Source organism: Rhinoraja longicauda, unplaced genomic scaffold (assembly GCF_053455715.1).
Source record: "Rhinoraja longicauda isolate Sanriku21f unplaced genomic scaffold, sRhiLon1.1 Scf001700, whole genome shotgun sequence".
In the NCBI taxonomy this organism is placed as follows: domain Eukaryota; kingdom Metazoa; phylum Chordata; class Chondrichthyes; order Rajiformes; family Arhynchobatidae; genus Rhinoraja; species Rhinoraja longicauda.
The window spans coordinates 1-25,000 of record NW_027602915.1 but is presented as its reverse complement, the minus strand read 5'-3'; the positions used below and the strand labels follow the sequence as shown (position 1 = coordinate 25,000).

At 49.8% G+C, this 25,000-nt stretch overlaps 1 protein-coding gene across 1 annotated transcript; it reads left to right on the top strand.

The window, feature by feature from the left end:
- Window positions 1-3: 3 nt before the first annotated feature.
- Window positions 4-21,623, top strand: LOC144591742 (X-ray repair cross-complementing protein 5-like; the record flags this gene model as incomplete). Its single annotated transcript, XM_078395771.1, has 9 exons — window positions 4-115; window positions 3,025-3,279; window positions 5,510-5,693; window positions 6,436-6,622; window positions 8,021-8,189; window positions 10,075-10,236; window positions 15,977-16,106; window positions 16,741-16,841; window positions 21,433-21,623. Coding segments are annotated over 9 exons (1,476 nt in total), but the record flags the coding sequence as incomplete, so codon positions are not given.
- Between the last annotated feature and the right edge of the window lie 3,377 nt (window positions 21,624-25,000).

The window sequence follows — 25,000 nt, the reverse complement described above, 5'->3', positions numbered from 1 at the left end:
AAAATCATCAGCAGTGACCGTGACCTCCTGGCGGTTGTCTTCTTCGGCACTCGAAAGCACAAGAACTCTGTTGACTTCAAGCACATCTATGTCCTCCATGACCTGGACACTCCAGGTAGGTTCACCTGCCAGATCCAGGCGACTCTGTTTGAACCCAGGTATGGTGTGTTCCTTGCAGTGTCCTTTCCCCATTCTTTGTAATCTCCTTTAGTTTAGTTTAGAGATGCTGCACAGACACAGGCCCTTCGGCCCACCTAGTCCGTGCCACCCAGCGATCACCGTACACTAGCACTATCCTACACACACGGGGGATAATTTACAATTTTTATTGAAGCTGATTAACCTGCACGTGGGAGAAAACCGGAGCACCCGGGGAAAACCCACGCAGTCACGGGGTGAACGTACAAACTCTGTACAGACAGCACCCGTAGTCGGGATGGAACCCGGGTCTCTGGCGCTGTGAGGCAGCAACTCTACCACTGTGCCGCTCTGGCCGATGGAGTTGCTGAAGCAGGCAGTGATGCAAGCAGTCAATACGCTCTCTATCCATAAACAGGACTGCAGTTACAACCAAGAAATCTGCTTCATGATGTTGCCTGAGGAATAATTCCAAGGTATTATTTTCACGAGTTGCTTTAAGAGCACCGCATTAGCTGTGAAATGATACAGGATGTCCAGAGATTAAGAAAGATAATTCATGATAATTCATGATTGCGACTGTTTTCAATTTGCTTTTGCACAGGTCCCATTCACCACTCGCTTCTTCCTCCCCATTTCCTTCAGCCGATTCAGTGTTCAGTTTCTGCATCAACCACAAATTGTGCACTTCTCACACCTTCACACCTTGTGTGAAGACATTTCTTTGCCCAATGAGAAATCTGGCTTTAGTTTTTACTTTAGTTTAGAGATACAGCACGGAAACAGGCCCTTTGGCCCACCGGGTCGGCGCCGACCAGCGATCCCCGCACGCTAACACTATCCTACACACGTTAGAGACAATTTACAAATACACCGAGCCAATTAACCTACATACCTGTACGTCTTTGGAGTGTGGGAGGAAATAGACAATAGGAGGAGGCCATTCGGCCCTTCGAGCCAGCTGATCATTCTCAATCAGTACCCCATTCCTGCCTTCTCCCCATAACCCCTGACTCCTCTATCCTTAAGAGCTCTATCTAGCTCTCTCTTGAATGCATTCAGAGAATTGGCCTCCACTACCTTCTGAGACAGAGAATTCCACAGATTCACAACTCTCTGACTGAAAAAGTTTTTCCTCATCTCAGTTATAAATGGCCTACCCCTTATTCTTAAACTGAAGATCTCGGAGAAAACCCACGCAGGTCACGGGGAGAACGTACAAACTCCGTACAGACAGCACCCGTAGTCGGGATCGAACCCGGGTCTCCAGCGATGTGAGGTGCCAACTCTACCGCTGCACCACCCCGGCATTTAAATTTGTTTCAGTAGCTCATCCTGTCAGCTGTTGGCCACATTCTGTTTCTGCCAATCCCAACCCTTTCCTTTTATGAACATTACATCATTGTCTTAGAAACATGGAAAATAGGTGCAGGAGTAGGCCATTCGGCCCTTCGAGCCTGCACCGCCATTCAATATGATCAAGTCTTCTCCTACTTTAGAAAATAGAACATGCTACAGCTCATCATAGTTTGTACTTTCGCACATTAGATGAACAAGGAACACCATCTTCAATGGAGACATAGTTATTTATGACATTCTGCTCTTGTATCAGTGCATTTCATTTATTTCCTGCTTGCTTCAAAAAACGCTCAATCACTTACTAAGGAAGGCCATACCTAAATTATAGACTAACTTCAAAAATATGGGGTCCAAGTCCATCGCTCCCTGAAAGTGGCAACACAAGTAGATAGAATGGTAAAGAAAGTATATGGTATGCTTCAGCTTATTGGGCAGGGCATTGAAGATAAGATTCAGGGAGCCATTTTGTAGTGTAATAGGACTTTGATTCGGCCCATTTGGAGTATGGCTTGCAATTCTGGCCACTCCATTACAGCAAGGATGGGAAGGCTTTTGGATAGGGCACGGAAGAGGTTTACCAGAATGCTGAAGAGAGACTCAAAGTGCTGGAGTAATTCAGTGGGTCATGAGAAAAAGAATGGGTGGCGCTTCGGGTCGGAACCATTTACAGCAGTGCTTCTTAAACTGGTGAATGGTTCACCCAAGGGTGAATGAAATTATTTTGGGGTGAATGAAATGTTGTGATAAAGACTCACGGATGAATGAGACTGAAATAGTTTAAGAAGCACTGATTTACCGTATCAGAAAGCCTCCTGGATCAGTGGGTGTTACCTGTAAGGAGAGTTGGGACAAGGTCCGAGGTTGAGAGGAGACCCGAGTACATAGAGTTATGTGAGATAACGTGTACAATGAAGTATTATGAAGAGGATGGACAGTCAGAACTTTTTTCCCCAGAGTAGAAATGTCAAGGACTGCAGGGCAAAACGTTATGGTGAGAGGGGGAAAGTTTAAAGGAGATGTGTGGGGCAAGTTTTTTAGACGGAGCATAGTGGGTGCCAGGGGTGGTGGAGGAGGCAGATACGATAGTGGTGTTATCATATCATATCATATCATATATATACAGCCGGAAACAGGCCTTTTCGGCCCTCCAAGTCCGTGCCTCCCAGCGATCCCCGTACATTAACACTATCCTACACCCACTAGGGACAATTTTTACATTTACCCAGCCAATTAACCTACATACCTGTACGTGTTGAGGCTTTTAGGTAGAGATATGCATCACATGTAGGCAGAGGAGATCAGCATCTGTATCTCCTTCCTACACACTCAATCTGGGTCTCACTCACTCAGGGAAGTGTCAGTCTGAAGGGTCTCGACCCGAAACGTCACCTATTGCTTTTCTCCAGAGATGCTGCCTGACCCGCGGAATTGCTGCAGAACCTAGCGTCTACCTTCAGTGTAAACCAGCATCTGCGGTTCCTTCCGACACAGTACCAAGCGTCTGTCTATCTATCTGTCTGGAAACAGGTGCCAAGCGAGTGGTGGAACTGGATCGGTACCAAGGCGAGAAGGGGAACAAGATGTTCAGGGAGGACCTAGGCCACAGCCGGGACGTCTCGGTGGGAGAGGCGCTGTGGGCCTGTTCCACCCTCTTCAGCGACGTCAGGCTCAAGCTGAGCCACAAGCGCATCATGCTGTTCACCAACGACGATGACCCTCACGCCAACGACAGCTCCAAGGCACGCATGGCCAGAACCAAGGCCAGCGACCTCCGTGAGACAGGTGGGTGGCTGCCCCCGCTGCTATGCAAGCAATAATATCTGTACGACGCAGTCTGCCAGCCACTACAACAGTAACACCACACGCTGTTCAGTCTAGCACACTGCACAGTAGTAATACACAGCATAATTCATAGAAGCATGGAAAACAGGTGCAGGAGTAGGCTATTCAGCCCTACAGCCAGCACCGACCGCCATTCAATATGGCTGATCATCCAAAATCAATGCCCCGTCCCTGCTTTCTCCCCATATCCCTTGATTCCGTTAGCCCAAAGAGCTAAATCTAATTCTCTTTGAAAACATCCAGGTTGTGTAAGTAGGCAGATGCAGTATAATATAGATAAATGTGAGGTTATCCGCTTTGGCGGCAAAAACAAGGAGGCAGATTATTATCTCAATAGTGTCAGGTTAGGTAAAGGGGAAGTGGAGCAAGACCTGGGTGTCCTTGTATACCAGTCACTGAAGGTTGGCGTGCATGTACAGCAGGCAGTGAAGAAAGCTAATGTCATGTTGGCCTTCATAACGAGAGGATTTCAGTATCGGCGTAAAGAGGTTCTTCTGCAGTTGTGTTGGGCCGTGGTGAGACCACATCTGGAGTATTGCGTACAGTTTTGGTCTCCTAATTTGAGGAAGGACATCCTTGTAATTGAGGCAGTGCAGCGAAGGTTCACGAGATTGATCCCTGGGATGGCGGAACTGTCATATGAGGAAAGATTGAAAAGACTAGGCTTGTATTCACTGGAGTTTAGAAGGATGAGAGGGGATCTTATAGAGACATATAAAATTATAAAAGGACTGGATGAGCTAGATGCAGGAAAAATGTTCCCAATGTTGGGGGAGTCCAGAACCAGGGGCCACAGTCTTAGAATAAAGGGGAGGCCATTTAAAACTGAGGTGAGAAGGAACTTTTTCACCCAGAGTTGTGAATTTGTGGAATTCTCTGCGACAGGGCAGTGGAGGCCAAATTACTGGATGGATTTAAGAGAGAGTTAGATAGAGCTCTGGGGGCTAGTGGAATCAAGGGATATGGGGAGAGGTTGGGCATAGGTTACTGATTGTGGATGATCAGCCATGATCACAATGAATGGTGGTGCTGGCTCGAAGGGTCGAATGGCCTCCTCCTGCACCTATTTTCTATGTTTCTAATTGCCCTCCACTGCCTTTGTGACAGAGAATTCCACAGATTCTCAACTCTCCGGGTGAAAAGGTTTTTCTTCATCTCAGTGTTAAATTCATACAAAATCACTGCTGAATATTCCAGAGCATTTTGCAGCAGTATCGGAATGGATGAGCACTGAAAAGTGAAGTGATGTAGAGATCTGGGAGAAAGCGGAAATCAGGCTTGCTTGGATGTTGGATGTTCATAAGTGATAGGAGCAGAATTGGGCCATTCGGCCCATCAAGTCTACTCCACCATTCAATCATGGCTGATATACCTTCTCCCCATAACCCCTGACACTGACATCCGTACTAATCAAATTAGTATTGTTGAAGGTGAGGTCACTTGAGTCTTGTAAAAGAAGTAGTGAAACTTCTGGTGAAGAATTGGATTTAACTAGTAACTTAAGGAAGGCATATATTCACAAAATGCTAGAGTAACTCAGCAGGTCAGGCAGCATCTCAGGAGAGAAGGAATGGGTGACGTTTTGGGTTGAGACGTCTGAAGAAGGGTCTGGACCCGAAATGTCACCCATTCCTTCTCTCCTGAGATGCTGCCTGACCTGCTGAGTTACTCCAGCATTTTGTGAATAAATACCTTCGATTTGTACCAGCATCTGCAGTTATTTTCTTATAGTAACCTAAGGAAGGAGATTGAGAGGGAGTGATGAGGAAGGAATTCCAAAGCGTTTGGAATTCCCTCAAATATCACTTCGTTTAGTTTAGAGATACAGCGTGGAAACAGGCCCTTCAGCCCACCATGTCCACACCGACCAGCGATCCCCACACATTAATACTATCCCAAGCCAATTAACCTACAAGCCTGTACGACTTTGGAGAGTGGGAGGAAACCAAAGATCTCGGAGAAAACCCACGCAGGCACATGGAGAACGTACAAACTCTGTACAGACAAGCACCCTACGTCGGGATGGAACCCGGGTCTCCGGTGCTGCAAGTGCTGTAAGGCAGCACCTCTACCGCTGCGCCACCGTGCAGCCCTTAGGGGGTAAAGCTGTAGGGCTTGTGGCAGCCTGTAGCTGGCGTGTTGACGATGGTTTACCCCTGCCGTTGTTTAGGTATCATCCTCGACCTGTTGCACCTGAGGAAGCCTGGTGGGTTCGACAAGTCGCTCTTCTACTGTGACATTGAGAACCAGTCGGCGGATGAAGATGTGGGCATTCAGGTCAAGGAATCGGCCAAAGTGGACGACCTGCTTCGGAAAATCTGGGCCAAGGAATACAAGAAAAGAGCGGTCACCAGGTCAGCCACCTCAGGCTGAGCTTCTCCTGGCTCCTAAAACACCTGCGGTTCCTGATCCCTCTCCCTCTTTAGGGTGGACCGTGACACACGTGTCTAAGATTATGTCTCGGAGCAGAATCAGGCCTTACGGCCCATCGAGTCAACTCTGCATTAGTGGTGCTGTATCTGCCAGAGCTAAAGGCGATGGGGGCAGGTGGATTAGAGCGACCTGCTTCTTACCTGTATCGTCATGTCAAACGGTGACATGTCTTAAACGGACATGACGATACATGTTCACTTCAAACATGCATCAATGAGGAAGATTAAACTGTCCCTTCCTGCGAACTTAAATTCCTCTGAGAGAACAAACACATAATTCATAAGTGAGAGGAGCAGAATTAGGCCATTCGGCCCATCAAGTCTACTCCGCCATTCCATCATGGCTGACATATCTTTCCCTCTCAACCCCAATCTCCTGCCTTCTCCCCGTAACCCCTGGCATCCTTACTAATCAAGAATCTGTCAATCTCTGCCGTACAAATATCCACTGACTTGGCCTCCACAGCCGTCTGTGGCATTGAGTTCCACAGATTCACCACCCTCTCGCTAAAGAAATCTCCTTTCTGAAGGTACGTCCTTTCATTCTGAGGTTGTGGCGTCAGGTGCTAGTGGAAATATCCTCTCCACATCCACTGTATCCAGACCTTTCACTATCCGGTAAGCAGTTTGTGGTGATGCTGACGTGTGTTCTCCCTTGTCCCAGGCTGAACCTGAAGCTGGGAGGAGGTGTGGAGCTGTCGGTCGGCGTGTACAACCTTGTCCACAATGCCAAGAGACCGTCTGCAGTCCGCCTGTACCGAAAGACCAACGAGCCCGTCAAAACTAAAACCCGCTGGTTTAACAGTGAGACCGGCAGCCTGCTGCTGCCCAGTGACACCAGAAAGGCCCAGGTAATGAACCTACAGGAACGGGGTACTGATTGAGAATGATCAGCCATGATCACATTGAATGGTGGTGCTGGCTCGAAGGACCGAATGGCCTCTTCCTGCACCTATTGCCTATTGTCTCCACCACCTGCATTGCTCTTAGGAGGCCAATCAGCCCATTGAGTCCAGGCACAGCCTCGAACTCTCATTAGACTTTCGAGATACAGGCCTGATGGTGATCGCTGGTACTGACCAGCGATCACCCACCCCCCCCCCCCCCCCTGTACACGAGCACCGTCCGAAACATTAGGGACAGTTTACAATTTACAGAAGCCAATTAACCAACAAACCTGAACGTCTTTGGGATGGGGAGGAAACCGGAGTCCTAAAGTCTGGACTTCTCTCTCAAAACCTCTTGTCCTTCAAGCTTGTGGGGTTAAAACCTGCAACTTCAGCCTGCCCTGGTGCAGCTCCTATGCAGCTCGTCAAATGTTGTTGCTTGGACAGGTAGACGGATAGGAAAGATTTTGAGGAATAGACACAAAGTGTTGGAGTAACTGAGGCAGCATGTCTGGAGAAAACAGATGGGTGACATTTCGGGTCGGGAACTTCTTCACGTTTCGAGGGGCATGGACTAAAATGCAGGCAAATGGGACTGGGCGTCTTGGACCGGCTAAGCCGAACGGCCTTGTTTCCCTTGCGGTATGACTAAGACTTATTTGGAACACATGGTACACCTTGTTTAGTTTAGTTTAGAGATACAGCGCGAAAATACCGTCGGCACACCAGGTCCGCACCGACCAGCGATCCCCGAATATTAACACTAGGCGGCACGGTGGCGCAGCGGTAGAGTTGCTGCCTTACAGTGAATGCAGCGCCAGAGACTCAGGTTCGATCCTGACTACGGGCGCCGTCTGCACGGAGTTTGTACGCTCTCCCCGTGACCTGCGTGGGTTTTCTCCGAGATCTTCGGTTTCCTCCCACACTCCAAAGACGTACAGGTTTGTAGGTTAATTGACTGGATAAATTGTCCCTAGTGTGTGTAGGATAGTGTTAATGTGCGGGGATCGCTGGGCGACGCGGACTCGGTGGGCCGAAGGGCCTGTTTCCGCGCTGTATCTCTAAATCTATATCCTACACACACTCGGGACAATTTTTACATTTACCAAGCCAATTCACCTACAAACCTGTACGTCTTTGGAGTGTGGGAGGAAACCGAAGATCTCGGGGAAAACCCACGGGGAGAAGGTACAAACTCCTTACAGACAGCACCCATAGTCGGGATGGAACCCGGGTCTCCGGCGCTGCATTCGCTGTAAGGCAGCTACTCTACCGCTGTGCCACCGTGACCGCCCCTATAGGTGAGGATTGTTAGTGTGAGGCCACAGAGATTGAAGCCTGCTCTTGTGCTCTGGAAACCAGGTCTATGGACAAAGACAGATTGTCTTGGAGAAGGAAGAAACTGAAGAGCTGAAGAGGTTTGATAATCCGAGCTTGGTCCTCATTGGCTTCAAACCATTGTCTCTGTTGAAGAAGCACCATCACACCAGGCCCTCGCAGTTCGTTTACCCTGAGGAGGAGTTCATAACAGGTAACCCACACCTCCAGTCACTGCCACTTACACAGGGCACTTGCTTTTATGAGGTTTTTGGATATGGAGAAATATGGATTATGTGCAGGCATATAAGAGTTGATCTAGGCATCATGTTCTGCATGGACATTGTGGGCCGAACAGTACGTGTGCTGTACTGTTCTGTGTTTACCACCCGTTGCAGGCAGGGGTCAGTGGGGATGAATCCCATTGAGGGCGTTGAGTGATACTCTGCCACAAGCTGCAAGATCGCAAGGTCCAACTAGTTCATAGCAACACCCCCGCCTCCTCTGTTAGGCTTCAAACGGTGAACGTAAAATAGCACCGCACAGAAACAGGCCCTCAATGTCTGCCAAACATGATGCCTAGTTCAATTAGTCTCCCCTTCCTGCACATGATCCCTCCATTCCACACGTGTATATCCACGTGCCTGTCTGAAAGGCTCTTGATCACCACTACTGTACCTGCCTCCACCCACGTCACCCTGAACCTGGGCCATCTGCTTTCTCAGCATGCATTAGGATTGTGTGGGCACCACCTCGTGTGGGCACCATGCTTGTGTGGCACCACCTTGTGCGGGCGCCATTCTTGTGTGGCACCACGCTTGTGTGGGCACCATGCTTGTGTGGGCACCATGCTTGTGGGCACCATGCTTGTGTGGGCACCAGGCTTGTGTGGCACCACCTTGTGCGGGCGCCATGCTTGTGTGGCACCACCTTGTGCGGGCGCCATTCTTGTGTGGCACCACCTTGTGCGGGCGCCATTCTTGTGTGGCACCATGCTTGTGTGGGCACCATGCTTGTGTGGGTGCCGCCTTGTGTGGCAGGATTTCCAGAAACTGGGCAAGGGATGGCATCACCATGCGGCGCTGTTTTCATAGCTCCCCGTACACAGCGAGCCCCGCCTGCTGTCTTCATCCAGCTCTCCATGTACAACACGCTACATTAAGACCAGCCTGGTGTGGGCTGCACACAAGGAGTGCCTCTTTTCCTGGCCTCGCTGCTTTGAGACTCCCCACCATCCCACCACATTTGCCCATCTCACCATCCTCCCCAATCCACAACCCCATTCCCCTCCCCACAGGTCCTCATTCAAGGATCCACCTCCTGCCCCTGATCAGGCCATTCCCCACAAAGACGCGGTGGTGCAGCGGGTAGAGCGGCTGCCTCACAGCCCCTCGTTGTCTTCCCCCCCCCCCCTCGCCGGGCCCCTCGTTGTTCTCTCTCCCCCCCTCGCCGGGCCCCTCGTTGTTCTCCTCCCCTCGCCAGGGCCCCTCGTTGTTCTCCCCCCCTCGCGGGGCCCCTCGTTGTTCTCCCCCCCCCCCCCCCTCGCGGGGCCCCTCGTTGTTCTTCCCCCCTCGCCGGGCCCCTCGTTGTTCTCCCCCCCTCGCCGGGCACCTCGTTGTTCTCCCCCCCTCGCCGGGCCCCTCGTTGTTCTCCCCCCCTCGACGGGCCCCTCGTTGTTCTCCCCCCTCGCTGGGGCCCCTTGTTGTTCTCCCCCCTCGCGGGGCCCCTCGTTGTTCTCCCCCCCCTCGCCGGGGCCCCTCGTTGTTCTCCCCCCCTCGCCGGGCCCCTCGTTGTTCCCCCCCCCCCCTTCGCCCTCTTTGTTCTCGGCTGTGGGCCCTTCGACCGACTGACGCGTGGGTGACCGACCTTTACCCAGGTGCTCCTCAACTTTCGATGGGGTTACGTTCCGACAAACCCATCGTAAACCGAAATTATCGTAAGCGGAGGCACGGCAAGTCGGGCAGCATCTGCATAACCTTAGTTCAGCGACCAGGGGCCGTTGCCTCTCCGCTGCCCGCTGGCTCTCTGCTCACCGCTGACTCTACAGGGTCCTAGTGCCTGGCTCATCTGATTTTTGCCTGTGCTTGTATGGCCAACAGGAAGCACGAGTCTGTTCAGCGCGTTGCTGACCAAGTGCCTGGAGAAAGGGGTGTACGCCGTTTGTCGGTACACCCCGCGGCGCAACACGCCACCTCGGTTCGTGGCCATGGTCCCACAGCACGAGCAGCTGGACGACCAGAAGATGCAGATCCTGCCTTCAGGTCAGTGGCCAACGGGTCCACTCAACACCCAATCTTCAACGGCACTTTGTAGGAAGGAACTACAGCTGCTGGGTTAAACCGAAGAGAGACACAAAAAGCTGGAGTGACCCAACAAACAGCTAACAAAGGCCTGTTTCCTTTATCATCGTTACTTGTTTGCATATCTTTCATTCATTGTTCTTTATCTCTCTACATCATCATCTATATCTCTCATTTCCTTTATCCCTAACCAGTCCAAAGAAGGGTCTCGACCCGAAACGTCACCCATTCCTTCTCTCCTGAGATGCTGCCTGACCCGCTGAGTTACTCCAGCATTTTGTGTCTATCTTCAATGGTACTTTATTTTCACATGTGCCTAGCTACAGTTAAATGCCTTTTATGCATGCGGTCCAGTGATATCTTACCATACATTGGCGCTATCATACTTAAGTACAAGGGTGTCGGAAGAGTTCAGTTCACTTTAGTTTATTGTCTCGTGTACCGAGGTACAGTGAAAAGCCATTGTTTCGTGCTAACCAGCCAGCGGAAAGACAATACATGATTACAATCGAGTCGTTTACAGTGTATAGATACATGATAAGGCAATAACGTTTAGTGCAAGGTAAAGCCAGCAAAGTCTGATCAAGGATAGTCCAAGGGTCACCAATGGGGTAGAGATTAGTTCAGCACTGCTCTCTGGTTGTGGTAGGATGGTTCAGTTGCCTGATAACAGCTGGGAAGAAGCTGTCCCTGAATCTGGAGGTGTGTGTTTTCAACATCTGTACCTTTCACGTACAGTCAAAAGCCTTTTATGTATACAGTTCAGTAAAAATCTTGGACGATCCTTGATCGGACTTTGCTGGCTTTACCTTGCACTAAACGTTATTCACTTTATCATGTATCACTGTAAATGGTTCAATTGTAATCATGGATTGTAATCATGGATTGTCTGTCCGCTTTGCACTGTGACAATAAACTAAACTAAACTGGATTTAGGTACAAGAGTAGGGCGGCAAGGTTGTGCAGCGGTAGTCACTGCCTTACAGCGCATGCAGTTCCAGAGACCGGGCTCCATCCTGACTGCAGGCGCTGACTAGGCTTGTATACACTGGAATTTAGAAGGATGAGAGGGGACCGTATCGAAACGTATAAGATTATTAAGGGGTTGGACACGTTAGAGGCAGGAAACATGTTCCCAATTTTTGGGGGAGTCCAGAACCAGGGGCACAGTTTAAGAATAAGGGGTAGGCCATTTAGAATGGAGATGAGGAAATACTTTTTCAGTCAGAGAGTGGTAAATCTGTGGAATTCTCTGCCTCAGAAGGCAGTGGAGGCCAATTCTCTGAATGCACTCAAGAGAGAGCTAGATAGAGCTCTTAAGGATAGCGGAGTCAGGGGGTATGGGGAGAAGGCAGGAACGGGGTACTGATTGAGAATGATCAGCCATGATGACATTGAATGGCGGTGCTGGCTCGAAGGGCCGAATGGCCTCCTCCTGCACCTATTGTCTATTGTCTGTCTATATATATTAATGATTTGGATTAGGGAATTAGAAGCAACACTAGTAAGTTTGTGGATGACACTAAGCTGGGTGGCAGTGTGAACTGTGAAGAGGATGTTAGGAGGTTGCAGGGTGACCTGGACAGGTTGAGTGAGTGGGCAGGTGCATGGCAGATGCAGTATAATGTAGATAAATGTGAGGTTATCCACTTTGGCGGCAGAAACAAGGAGGCAGATTATTATCTCAATGGTGTTAGGTTAGGTAAGGGGGAAGTGCAGCGAGACCTGGGTGTCCTTGTACACCAGTCACTGAAAGTTGGCGTGCAGGTACAGCAGGCAGTGAAGAAAGCTAATGGAATGTTGGCCTTCATAACGAGAGGATTTCAGTATAGGAGTAAAGAGGTTCTTCTGCAGTTGTATTGGGCCCTGGTAAGACCACATCTGGAGTATTGTGTACAGTTTTGGTCTCCTAATTTGAGGAAGGACATCCTTGTAATTGAGGCAGTGCAGAGTAGGTTCACGAGATTGATCCCTGGGATGGCGAGACTGTCATATGAGGAAAGATTGAAAAGACTAGGCTTGTATTCACTGGAGTTTAGAAGGATGAGAGGGGATCTTATAGAGACATATAAAATTATAAAAGGACTGGATGAGCTAGATGCAGGAAAAATGTTCCCAATGTTGGGGGAGTCCAGAACCAGGGGCCACAGTCTTAGAATAAAGGGGAGGCCATTTAAAACTGAGGTGAGAAGGAACCTTTTCACGCAGAGAGTTGTGAATTTGTGGAATTCTCTGCCACAGAGGGCAGTGGAGGCCAAATTACTGGATGGATTTAAGAGAGAGTTAGATAGAGCTCTGGGGGCTAGTGGAATCAAGGGATATGGGGAGAAGTTGGGCATAGGTTACTGATTGTGGATGATCACAATGATCACAATGAATGGTGGTGCTGGCTCGAAGGGCCAAATGGCCTCCTCCTGCACCTATTTTCTATGTTTCTAATTGGCCTCCACTGCCTTTGTGACAGAATTCCACAGCTTCACAACTCTCCGGTTGAAAAAATGTTTCCTCATCTCAGTCCTAAATTCATGCAAAATCACTGCTAAATATTCCAGAGCATTTTGCAGCAGTATCGGAATGGATGAGCACTGAAATGTGAAGTGATGTAGAGATCTGGGAGAAAGCGGAAATCAGGCTTGCTTGGGTTATTGATTGAGAATGATCAGCCATGATCACATTGAATGGCTGTGCTGGCTTGAAGGGCTGAATGGCCTCCTCCTGCACCTATTGTCTATTGTCCTGTTCCTTGTCATTGGTAAACAATTCCCCCATTTACCACCTAACAAATGGTGCAATAGAGGACACATGTCCACCCATTTCACCATTGACCAATGTGTGTAGGAAGGAACTACAGATGCTAGTTTATACCGAAGATAGGCACAAAAAGCTGCAGTGACTCAGCGGGTCAGGCAACATCTCCAGAGAAAAGGAACAGCTAACGTTTTGGGTCGTCGTAAGAATGCTCCCGACCCGAAACATCACCTATCCCTTCTCTCCAGAGATGCTGCCCGACCCGCTGAGCTACTCCAGCTTTTTGTCCCTGTCTTCCATTGAAAAATGGTCAATATCCTGTTTCCTGTCAATCCCTCTATTTGTCTAACAAAAGGGTGTTATAAGGGACACTGTTTCCTGTTACCTGTGGAATTTACACCTATCACATCCATTCATCCATCCAGTGTGAAGAAGGGTCTCGACCCGAAACGTCACCCATTCCTTCTCTCCAGAGATGCTGCCTGTCCCGCTGAGTTACTCCAGCTTTTTGTGTCTATCTTCGGTTTAAACCGGCATCTGCGGTTCCTTCTTACACATCCATTCATTGCCCTGCTCAACATCCCCTCTGCTTCCCTCATTCCATGCTGCCATCTCCCCCTCATCCTGCCTTCCCGGCACGTAAAGCTCCTGGGCTAAACACTCCACAAACCACCCATCCTCTTCCAGAAATTCCCACATCACACTGACTGTGTGGTCAGTGGTTTATGGGGAGTATATTCAGTTGCTCTGGGCAGTCAGATCCCAGCTTTGACCATATTTCTGTGGAAAGGTTGACATCCATTCTAAGGTTCAAGCAAGCAAATCAAATACAGCCTATGTCCATAAATTATAGGAGCAGAATTAGGCCATTCGGCCCATTAAGTCTACTCTGCCATTCAATCATGGCGGATCTATCTCTTCCTCTCAACCCCATTCTCCTGCCTTCTCCCCATAACCCCTGACACCCGCACTAATCAAGAATCTGTCAATCTCTGCCGTAAAAATACTCAATGACTTGGCCTCCACAGCCGTCTGTGGCAATGAATTCCACAGATACACCACCCTCTGACCACAGAAATTCCTCCTCATCTATCTAAAGATACGTCCTTTTATTCTGTACCCACATGTGGAACCACAGTCTGGGGGAATATGGATCATGTGCAGGCAGATCAGATTAGTGACCCGGCCTTAAACGTCACCTATCCATCCTATCCATGTTCTCCAGAGATGCTGCCTGACCCACTGAGTCACTCCAACACTTTATGTCTGTTTTTGTAAATCAACATCTGTAGATTAGTTTTGTTAAGTTTGGAAATACAGCGCAGAAACAGGCCCTTCAGCCCACCGAGTCCATGCCGACCAGTGATCCCCACACACTAACACTTTCCTACACACACAAGGGACAATTTACAACTATACCAATATAATTAACCAACAAACCTGTACGTCTTTGGGTAGGGGAAGAGAAAAGACATTCTGGCCTTCCATCACAGTGAGGAGGTGACTGGAGGACACTCACTGTGATGGATGTTTCTTTTTGTTTTGTGTTGGTTTGTGATTGTGTGTGTTATTGTTTCTTTTTATTGCTCTTATTGTTGGACTGTGGGTAATCTTTCATTTCACTGCGTGTGTATGTGACAAATAATATTGACTATTGACTTTGGCGTGTGAGAGGAAACCGGAGATTCCTGAGAAAACCCACGCAGGTCACGGGGAGAACGTGCAAGCTCTGTGCATACAAGCACCCGTGGTCAGAATCGAACGCGGGTCTCTGGTGCTGTGCGGTAGCAACTCTACCATTGTGGCACCCTCGTACCTCCTTGAAGCTTCATGTATCTCCCCTACACATGGGCAGTGTGAGCATGTAAAATGCCTTCTTAGTTACAGTTTAGTTTATTGTCACGTGTAGCGAGGTGCAATGAAAAACTTTTGTCTTGTCCTACAAAGCCCTAAATGGGCTTGCCCCCTCCCCCCCCCATATCAAAAATCTTCTAACCCACCACTCTATCTCCAGGTCCCTCAGGTCGGCCGACTTGGGGCTACTCACTATCCCGCGGTCTAGGCTTAAGCTCAGGGGTGACCACGCTTTTGCGGTTGCAGCTCCTAGACAGTGGAACAGCATCCCTCTCCCCATCAGAACTGCCCCCTCCATCCACTCCTTTAAGTCCAGGCTCAAAACCTATTTCTACTCCCTAGCGTTTGAGGCCCTCTGAGGGGGCGCTGTGAACTGTTTATGTATGTGCTGCCTCCTATATGTTATAGAAACATATAAAATTCTTAAGGGGTTGGAGAGGCTAAATGCGGGAAGATTGTTCCCGATGTTGGGGGAGTCCAGAACCAGGGGTCACAGCTTAAGGATAAGGGGGAAGTCTTTTAGGACGTACAGGTATGTAGGTTAATTGGCTGGGTAAATGTAAATGTAAAAATTGTCCCTAGTGTGTGTAGGATAGTGTTAATGTGCGGGGATCACTGGGCGGCACGGACTTGGTGGGCCGAAAAGGCCTGTTTCCGGCTGTATATATATGATATGATATGATATGATATGAGAAAACATTTCTTCACACAGAGAGTGTGAGTCTGTGGAATTCTCTGCCACAGAAGGTAGTTGAGGCCAGTTCATTGGTTATATTTAAGAGGGAGTTAGATGTGGCCCTTTTTGCTAAAGGGATCAGGGGGTATGGAGAGAAGGCAGGTACAGGCTACTGAGCTGGATGATCAGCCATGATCATATTGAATGGCGGTGCAGGCTCGAAGGGCCGAATGGCCTACTCCTGCACCTATTTTCTATGTTTCTATGTGCTGTTATGTTTGTGTGCCATTGTATGTTTGTTCTTAGTACCTGAACTGATGTACAGCACTTTGGTCAACGTGGGTTGTTTTTAAATGTGCTATTCAAATAAAATTGACTTGACTTGTCGGGTGGGTGTCAATAAACCATCTGTGTTGTCCTCAGGATTCCACCTGACCTTCTTGCCATTTGCTGACGACATCAGGAAGGTCAGCTTTCCAAAGAGCGCGGAGGCCAATCGAGATCAGATCGAGAAGATGAAGAAAGTGGTGCAGAAACTCCACTTCAAGTACAGGTCAGCGGAGGTTCAGACAATAGCTTTATCGAGCGGCTGTGAATCTGCCCACTGCGTCTTTGAAGACGGTTTTATGCCCTGGGTCCTTTGCCACTGGAACTGCATTGGGTTGAGCCTGCAAATTTCGTGCACGCAAACAGCTTGCGGTTGTGCGGAATCGCAAGCAACTGCAGGTGCCAGTTTACAAAAAGTGCAGGAGTGACTCTTTGGGTCAGGCAGCATCACCGGGAGACATGGGTGGGTGACATTGCAGGTCGGGCACCCTTCTTCAGACTGATCATAGCAGGGGGGAAAACGGGAAGAGAGAAGGGGGCGGGGTTGGTGGGGGGCGGGGTTGGTTGGGGGGGATTGGCGGGGGGGCGGGGTTGGTGGGGAGGCGGGGTTGATGGGGGGACGGGTTGATGGTGGGGGGCGGGCGCCAAGAATAAAGGGGGAACTGCCTGGTGGGGAGGGGGGGTGCCATGTGCAGCGGCAGGCGAGAGAGAGGACTGTTCGATGAACTTTATGGAAAGGCAGGGGAATGAGGTTGAGAGGGAGAGATGGATCGGCCATGATTAAATATTGGTGTAGACCTGATGGCAGAATGCCCTAATCTGCTCCTGGAATGTAAGAACTTCTGAACTTCTGACAACAGGCCGGAGAGTTTTGAGAACCCCGTCTTGCAGACGTACTTCCGCAACCTGGAGGCCCTGGCGCTCGACCAGAACAAAGTGGAAGAAATGGAGGACCTGACTTGTGAGTTGTGGGAAGAGAGTTGACAGGAGTTTAGAAGGATGAGAGGGGACCTCATAGAGACGTATAAAATTATGAACGGACTGGACAAGCTAGATGCGGGAAGAATGTTCCCAATGTTGGGGGAGTCCAGAACCAGGGGCCACACAGTCTAAGAATAAAGGGGAGGCCATTTAACACTGAGGTGAGAAAGAACTTTTTCACCCAGAGAGTTGTGAATTTGTAGAATTCTCTGCCACAGAGGGCAGTGGAGGCCAATTCACTGGATAAATTTAAAAGAGAGTAAGATACTCTAGGGGCTAGCGGAATCAAGGGATATGGGGAGAAGGCAGGCACGGGTTACTGATTGTGGATGACCAGCCATGATCACAATGAATAGCGATGCTGGCTTTGTTAAATCAAGTCCTTTACCTTCAGACCATAGACAATAGATGTAGGAGGAGGCCATTTGGCCCTTTGAGCCAGCACCGCCATTCAATGTGATCATGGCTGATCATTCTCAAATCAGAACCCCGTTCCTGCCTTCTCTATAAAGAGAGTTAGATCGAGCTCTAGGGGCTAGTGGAATCAAGGGATATGGGGAGAAGGCAGGCACGGGTTACTGATTGTGGATGATCAGCCATGATCACAATGAATGGCTGTGCTGGCTCGAAGGGCCAAATGGCCTCCTCCTGCACCTATTTTGTATGTTTGCTATTGTTTGTGTAAGAGGGAAGCGTGACGCTTCGAGGGAGTGCTGGTCTCTGTCAGTCTGGGTTAAGGCTGCCTACTGCTCAGAGCTGTTGGAAGCAACAGCAGCTGCTGGTTTAAACTGCAGATAAGACGCAAGATGCTGGAGTAACTCAGCGGGACAGGCAGCATCTGCGGAGTGAAGGAACGGGTGACATTTCAGGTCGAGACCCTTCTTCAGACTGAGAGTCAGAGGGGAGGGAGACACAGAGATATGGAAGGGTAAGATGTGAAACCGAGAAATCAAAGGGGACGGAGGACAAGGAAAATGTCGGAACCACTGGGCTAACAGTTCAGAGACAGTAGAGAGGTAACGAGATGTTGCAGTGAGGTCAACAACAGCCTCCGGCGAAGAAAGGCTACAATTTAGCCAGCTTGCGAATTTGCTTTGGCTGCAGATGTGACAAGACGCATCGTTTAAAGGTTTCAAAGGTCTTTTTTGTCACGTGCCAATTAAGATACTGTGATATGTGAATTACCATACAGGCATACGGAAAAAAGCAACAAGACACACAACTACATGAAAGTTAACATGAACTTCCACCACAGCTGATCCCCCACATTCCTCACTGTGATGGAAGGCAATAAAGTCCCACCTTCTTCCTCTTTATTCTCCCGCGGTCGGGGCAGTCGAACCATTCGCAGTCGGGACGATCAAAGTCCCCGCAGCCGATGATCAAAGCTCCTGTGTTGGGGCGATCGAAACGCCCGCGTCCATATAATTAAATAATGACAAGGAATGGGTGGCGTTTTGGGTGGAGACCCTTCTTCAGACTGGTTAGGGAGAAGGGAAAGGAGAAATATAGACGGTGATGTGGAGAGATAAAGAACAATGAATGAAAGATATGCAAAAACGTAATGATGATAAAGGAAACAGGCTGTTGTTAGGTGTTTGCTGGGTGAGAACGAGAAGCTGGTGTGACTTGGGTGGGGGAGGGATAGAGAGAGAGGGAATGCCGGGGTTACCTGAAGTGAGAGATATCAAGATTCCCACACTGGGCTGTAAGCTGCCCAAGCGAAATATGAGATGCTGTTCCTTCACTTCGCGTTTAGCCTCACTCTGACAATGGAGGAGGCCTAGGACAGAAAGGTCTGAGACTTGACTTGAGTCTAAAGAAGGGTCTCGACCCGAAACGTCACCCATTCCTTCCCTCCAGAGGTGCTGCCTGTCCCGCTGAGTTACTCCAGCATTTTGTGTCTCTATCTTGGATGAAGTTAGGTCATTGTGGTAGAACGGCTTGGTTCCCACCTCCCCTTCTCAGAGGCTGACTGACCGCTCTTCCCCCCCCCCTCCCTTGTTTATGTTGTGATCTCTGTGCTGCTGTCTATCTACTGGTTAAAGCTACTGCTTTACCGTGTCAGACCCAGGTTCGATCCCGGCCATGGGTGCTACCTGTACCGAGTTTGTTCGTTCTCCCTGTGACCTGCGAAGATCCACAAGATCTTCGGTTTCCCCCCACACTCTAAAGGTGTACAGGTTTGTAGGTTAATTGACTTGGTATGGATGTACAATTATCCCAAGTATGTATAGGATAGTGTTAATGTGCGGGGATCGCTGGTCGGTGCGGACTCGGTGGGCCGAAGGGCCTGTTTCCGCGCTGTATCTCTAAACTAAATTAAACTCTTCGGCCCATTGTCCACTGTTCTAGCTCCTGAGAGGTCTGGCTGTTGGAAGCCACATGTGTTTAAAAAAGGGGCAAGGGTGGTTTAGTTTGAAGACGCAACACGAAAACTGGCCCTTCGGCCCACTGAGACCCAGCCAGCGATCCCCGCACACTAATGCTGTCCACACCAGGGGCAATTTACGATTTTTACTAAAGCCATATTAATCATCAATCCTATACATCTTTAGAGGGTGGGAGGATACCGGACACCCGGAGAAAACCCAGTGCGGTCACGGGGAGAACCCGGTGGTGCGGGGAGAGGAGGGGACAGGGGCTGTGAGATCAGGGGGCAGGGGCTGTGAGATCAGGGGGCAGGGGCTGTGAGATCAGGGGCTGTGAGATCAGGGGGCAGGGGCTGTGAGATCAGGGGGCAGGGGCTGTGAGATCAGGGGGCAGGGGCTGTGAGATCAGGGGGCAGGGGCTGTGGGATCAGGGGGCAGGGCGCTGGAGGTGGGTGCTGTCCTTTTGCTGGAAGACCATATAACCATATAACAACTATAGCACGGAAACAGGCCCGTTCGGCCCTACCAGTCCACGCCGACCACTCTCTCTGACCTAGTCTCATCTACCCGCACTCAGACCATAACCCTCTAATCCCCTCTTATCCATATACCTATCCAATTTACTCTTAAATAATAAAATTGAGCCTGCCGCCACCATTTCCACCGGAAGCCCATTCCATACAGCCACCACCCTCTGAGTAAAGAAGTTACCCCTCATGTTACCCCTAAACTTTTGTCCCTCAATTCTGAAGACCTGCCTCTTTGCCCGACGTGGGGTGAGGGAGAGAGAGGCGGGCCCCCTGTGGTCCACTGGTGGGGAGGCTGGACCCCTGTGGTCCACTGGTGGGGAGGCTGGACCCCTGTGGTCCACTGGTGGGGAGGCTGGACCCCTGTGGTCCACTGGTGGGGAGGCTGGACCCCTGTGGTCCACTGGTGGGGAGGCTGGAACCCTGTGGTCCACTGGTGGGGAGGCTGGACCCCTGTGGTCCACTGGTGGGGAGGCTGGACCCCTGTGGTCCACTGGTGGGGAGGTGGGACCCCTGTGGTCCACTGGTGGGCAGCAGAGGTCGCTGTGTGGTCTGGGCATCAGCTGAGTGAGGGAGGTTGAACCAGGGTGGAGCCAGGCCTGCCTCAACACTCAGACTGGCACACTGAGAGCTGGCAGTGCCTCCAGCACAAGGGCTGGGACACGGGGCCCCTAAACAAACAGTGAGAGGAACGAACAAGGGGCATGGATATACACACTCTCACATACACACATACACACACACACATACACACACACACGTATACACACACATACACTCACACATACACACACTCACACATACACACGTATGCACACACACACACGTATACACACACACACACGTATACACACACGTATACACATACACACACTCACGCATACATACACGCACTCACACATACACACACACTCACACACACACTCACGCACATACACACATACACAGACTCACTCATACATACACACATACACACACACACACACACTCACACATACACACAACATACACACTCACACATACACACACACACACACACTGACACATACACACACTCACACACACACACAACATACACACATACACACACATACACACACTCACGAATACACACACTCACACGTACACACACATACACAGCACATGTACACACACTCACCGGGGGCACATACATACATACATACCCACACGCTCGTACAACCACATACAGGGTGCACATACATGGGGCACACACACACGTACACATGCACACACACAGGAGCCACGCACATACATACATGCGCACACATGGGCACACACACAGCCATGCACATACATACATACATGCACACACTATCACACACAGGAGCCACGCGTATACATACATGCACGCATACCCACACACATACACATGCGTGTGCACACACACACAGGAGCCACATACATGCATACCTGCACACACATGCGCGCGCACACACACACAGGAGCCACGCACATACATACATACATGCACACACAAGGTACATGCACAAACACACATATTCAGAGGCACATGCACAAATACAAACAAACATGCGTGTACATACAGACATCCACAGTAATGTGTGGGGCAGAGTGGGTCAGGGTCATGATTCCAGTTGTCAGCGTTGTGCACTGCTCATAACTACGACATGCATTGTCTGTTTCCCTGCAGTGCCAAAGATCGACATTGATGGGATGATTGAAAATCTGGCTGAGGAGTTCAGGATCCTGGTCTACCCACCTGACGACAACCCCCTCACAATGAAACACAAGCTGGGTGAGTGCACCACAGACAGTGCGGGGCCCTGGCACACGGGCAGCTTGCACACTCATACACATGCACCCTGACACACACGCACACTCACACACACGCACCCTGACACACGCACCCTGACACACGCACACTCACTCGCACGCACACACACTCACACGCACCCTGACTCACACATACGCACCCTGACACACACGCACCCTGACACACACGCCCACTCACACGCACCCTGACACACACGCACCACTCACACACACGCACCCTGACACACGCACTCACACACACGCACCCTGACACACACACGCACACTCACACACACGCACCCTGACGCACACTCACACACACTCACACGCACCCTGACACACACACCCTGACACACACGCACCACTCACACACACGCACCCTGACACACTCACACCCTGACACACATGCACCCTGACACACACACACGCACACCCTGACACACTCCCACACACACACACACCCTGACAGAAACGCACTCTGACACACACGCACTCACTTACTCACATGTATTGTCACATACACACATTCTCACTCACAGACACACACCCTCTCTCACACTCTCTTGTGCCTCTTGCACTCTCTTGCACTCACACACACACTCTCATTCTCATACTCTCATTCTCACACTCTCATTCTTACACACTCTCATTCTCTCGCTCACACTCTCTCTCTCTCTCTCTCTCTCTCTCTCTCTCACACTCAGCACCCGTGGCAGCTGAGCTTGCATTTCCCCAGTGCCCTTCACCACCGGGCCTTTGGTAATGGCTGAGGCGTAGCAGCTCTGACAGCACTACAAATGTGATGGTCACTCTCTCTCTCACACACTCACACACACAAGATCTCAAAGGGACCAGATACCAACCAGCAATCTTAGTTGAAGGGTAAATATTAGCCCACACCCATGCTTGGAGCAGCATGGAAACAGGATGCAAACAGGCCCTTCAGCCCTTCAACCATCTACTATCCTAACCTCCACCACCACCCCTCACCTATATTCATGTGTAACTTGCAATAACATAACTTGTTTTAGAAACATAGAACATAGAAAACATAGAAAAATAGGTGCAGTAGGATATTCAGCCCTTCGAGCCAGCACCGCCATTCAATGTGATCATGGCTGATCATCTAAAATCAGTTCCCCGTTCCTGCGTTTCCCCCATATCCCTGGATTCCTTTAGCCTTAAGAACTAAATCTAACTCTCTCTTGAAAACATCCAGTGAATTGGCCTCTACTACTTTCTGTGGCAGAAAGTTCCACAGATTCACAACTCTGGGTAAAAAGGTTTTTCCTCATCTCGGTCCTAAATGACCGACACCTTATTCTTAAACTGTGACCCCTGGTTCTAGACTTCCCCAACATCGGGAACATTTTTCCTGCATCTAGCCTATCGAATCCTTTAAGAATTTAATATGTTTCTATAAGATCTTCTCTCATCCTTCTAAATTCCAGTGAATACAAGCCCAGTCGACCCATTCTTTCATCATATGTCAGTCCCGCCACCCCGGGAATTAACCTGGTGAACCTACGCTGCACTCCCTCAATAGCAAGAAAGTCCTTCCTTCAATAGCAAGAAAGTCCTTCCTTCAATTAGGAGACCAAAACCTCCACACAATACTCCAGGTGCCGTCTCACCAGGGCCCTGTACAACTGCAGTAGGACCTCCTTGTTCCTAAACTCAAATCCTCTCGCAATGAAGGCCAACATGCCATTAGCTTTCTTCACTACCTGCTGTACCTGCATGCTTACTTTCAGTGACTGATGTACAAGCACACCCAGGTCTCGTTGCACCTCCCATTCTCCTAATCTGACACCATTCAGATATGTTATATATGTTATATATGTTATATATTCAGATAATAATCTGCCTTCCTGTTCTTGCCACCAAAGTAGATAACCTCACCTTTATCCACATTATACATTCTTGCGATTAAAGGAAATGAGAGAGAGGGAAGACACAGGAACTGCAGATGCTGGTTTATGCCAAAACACCAAAGTGCTGGAGTAACTTAGAGGGTCAGGCAGCAATTGTGGAGGACACAAATAGATGACGTTTCAGATCAGGACCCTTCTTCAGACAGAGGTTTCACATGACGGTTTTGTCAGTCTGAAGAAGGGTCCCGACCTGAAACGTCACCTATCCACGTTCTCCAGAGATGCCGCCTGGTCCCGCTGAGTTACTCCAGCACTTTGTGTCCTATCCTGGGGTAGATGGGAAGTTTCAGTTCAGTCTAGTTTATTGTCACGTGTACCGAGGTACAGTGAAAGTCTTTTGTTGCTTGCTAACCAGACAGCGGACAGACAATGCATGATTACAATTGACCCACTTGCAGTGATACATTATAAAGGGAATAACGTTTAGTGCAAGGTAAAGCCAGCAAAGTCCGATCAAGGGTAGTCCAAGATTTTTACTGAACTGAAAACATACAGTTGGGCGGTCACGGTGGCGCAGCGGTAGAGTTGCCGCCTTACAGCGAATGCAGCGCCGGAGACCCGGGTTCCATCCCGACTACGGGTGCCGTCTGTACAGAATTTGTACGTTCTCCCCGTGACCTGTGTGGGTTTTCTCCGAGATCTTCGGTTTCCTCCCACACTCCAAAGACGTACAGGTATGTAGGTTAATTGGCTGGGTAAATGTAAAAATTGTCCCTAGTGGGTGTAGGATAGTGTTAATGTACGGGGATCGCTGGGCGGCACGGACTTGGAGGGCCGAATAGGCCTGTTTCCGGCTGTATAGATATGATATGATATGATATGATATGAAAGGTACAGAAGTTGAAAACGCACACCTCCAGATTCAGGGACAGTTTCTTCCCAGCAGTTATCAGGTAATTGAACCATCCTACCACAACCAGAGAGCCATGCTGGACTGCTACCGACCTCTTTGGTGACCCTCAGACAAATGGGGATAACGTTTAGTGCAAGGCAAAGCCAATAAAGTCCGATCAAGGATAGTCAGGGGGTCACCAGTGAGGTGGATAGTAGTTCAGCACTGCTCTCTGCTTCTGGTGGGATGGTTGAGTGGAGACGAGGTGAGAGAGCAGCAATCTGAGAGGCAGAGTCTTGGTCCTGGTGGCGTATTAACCTTGACCTCCCAGCGGAGCGAGCTGTCCGTCGGGGATTGTTGCCGACTGGCCCGCTGCAGACTGCAGGAGTACGTGCTGAGGGATGCACTGAAGCTTGGTGCAGCCAACGCAAGGCTCTGTGGGGGAGGACCACCGTCTAGGGTCCTTCCGCTGCTGGACATGGGGGGGCAGGGTGTGGTGGAGAGAGACGCCCCTCCAAATAAGGGAAGGGATTCCACGCCAGTGGGCCACACGAGTGGCAAGGGTGGGGGGTAATTTTATGTAATTGGTGTATTGAATGTATGTATAGACAATAGGTGCAGGAGGAGGTCATTCGGCCCTTCGAGCCAGCACCGCCATTCAATGTGATCATGGCTGATCA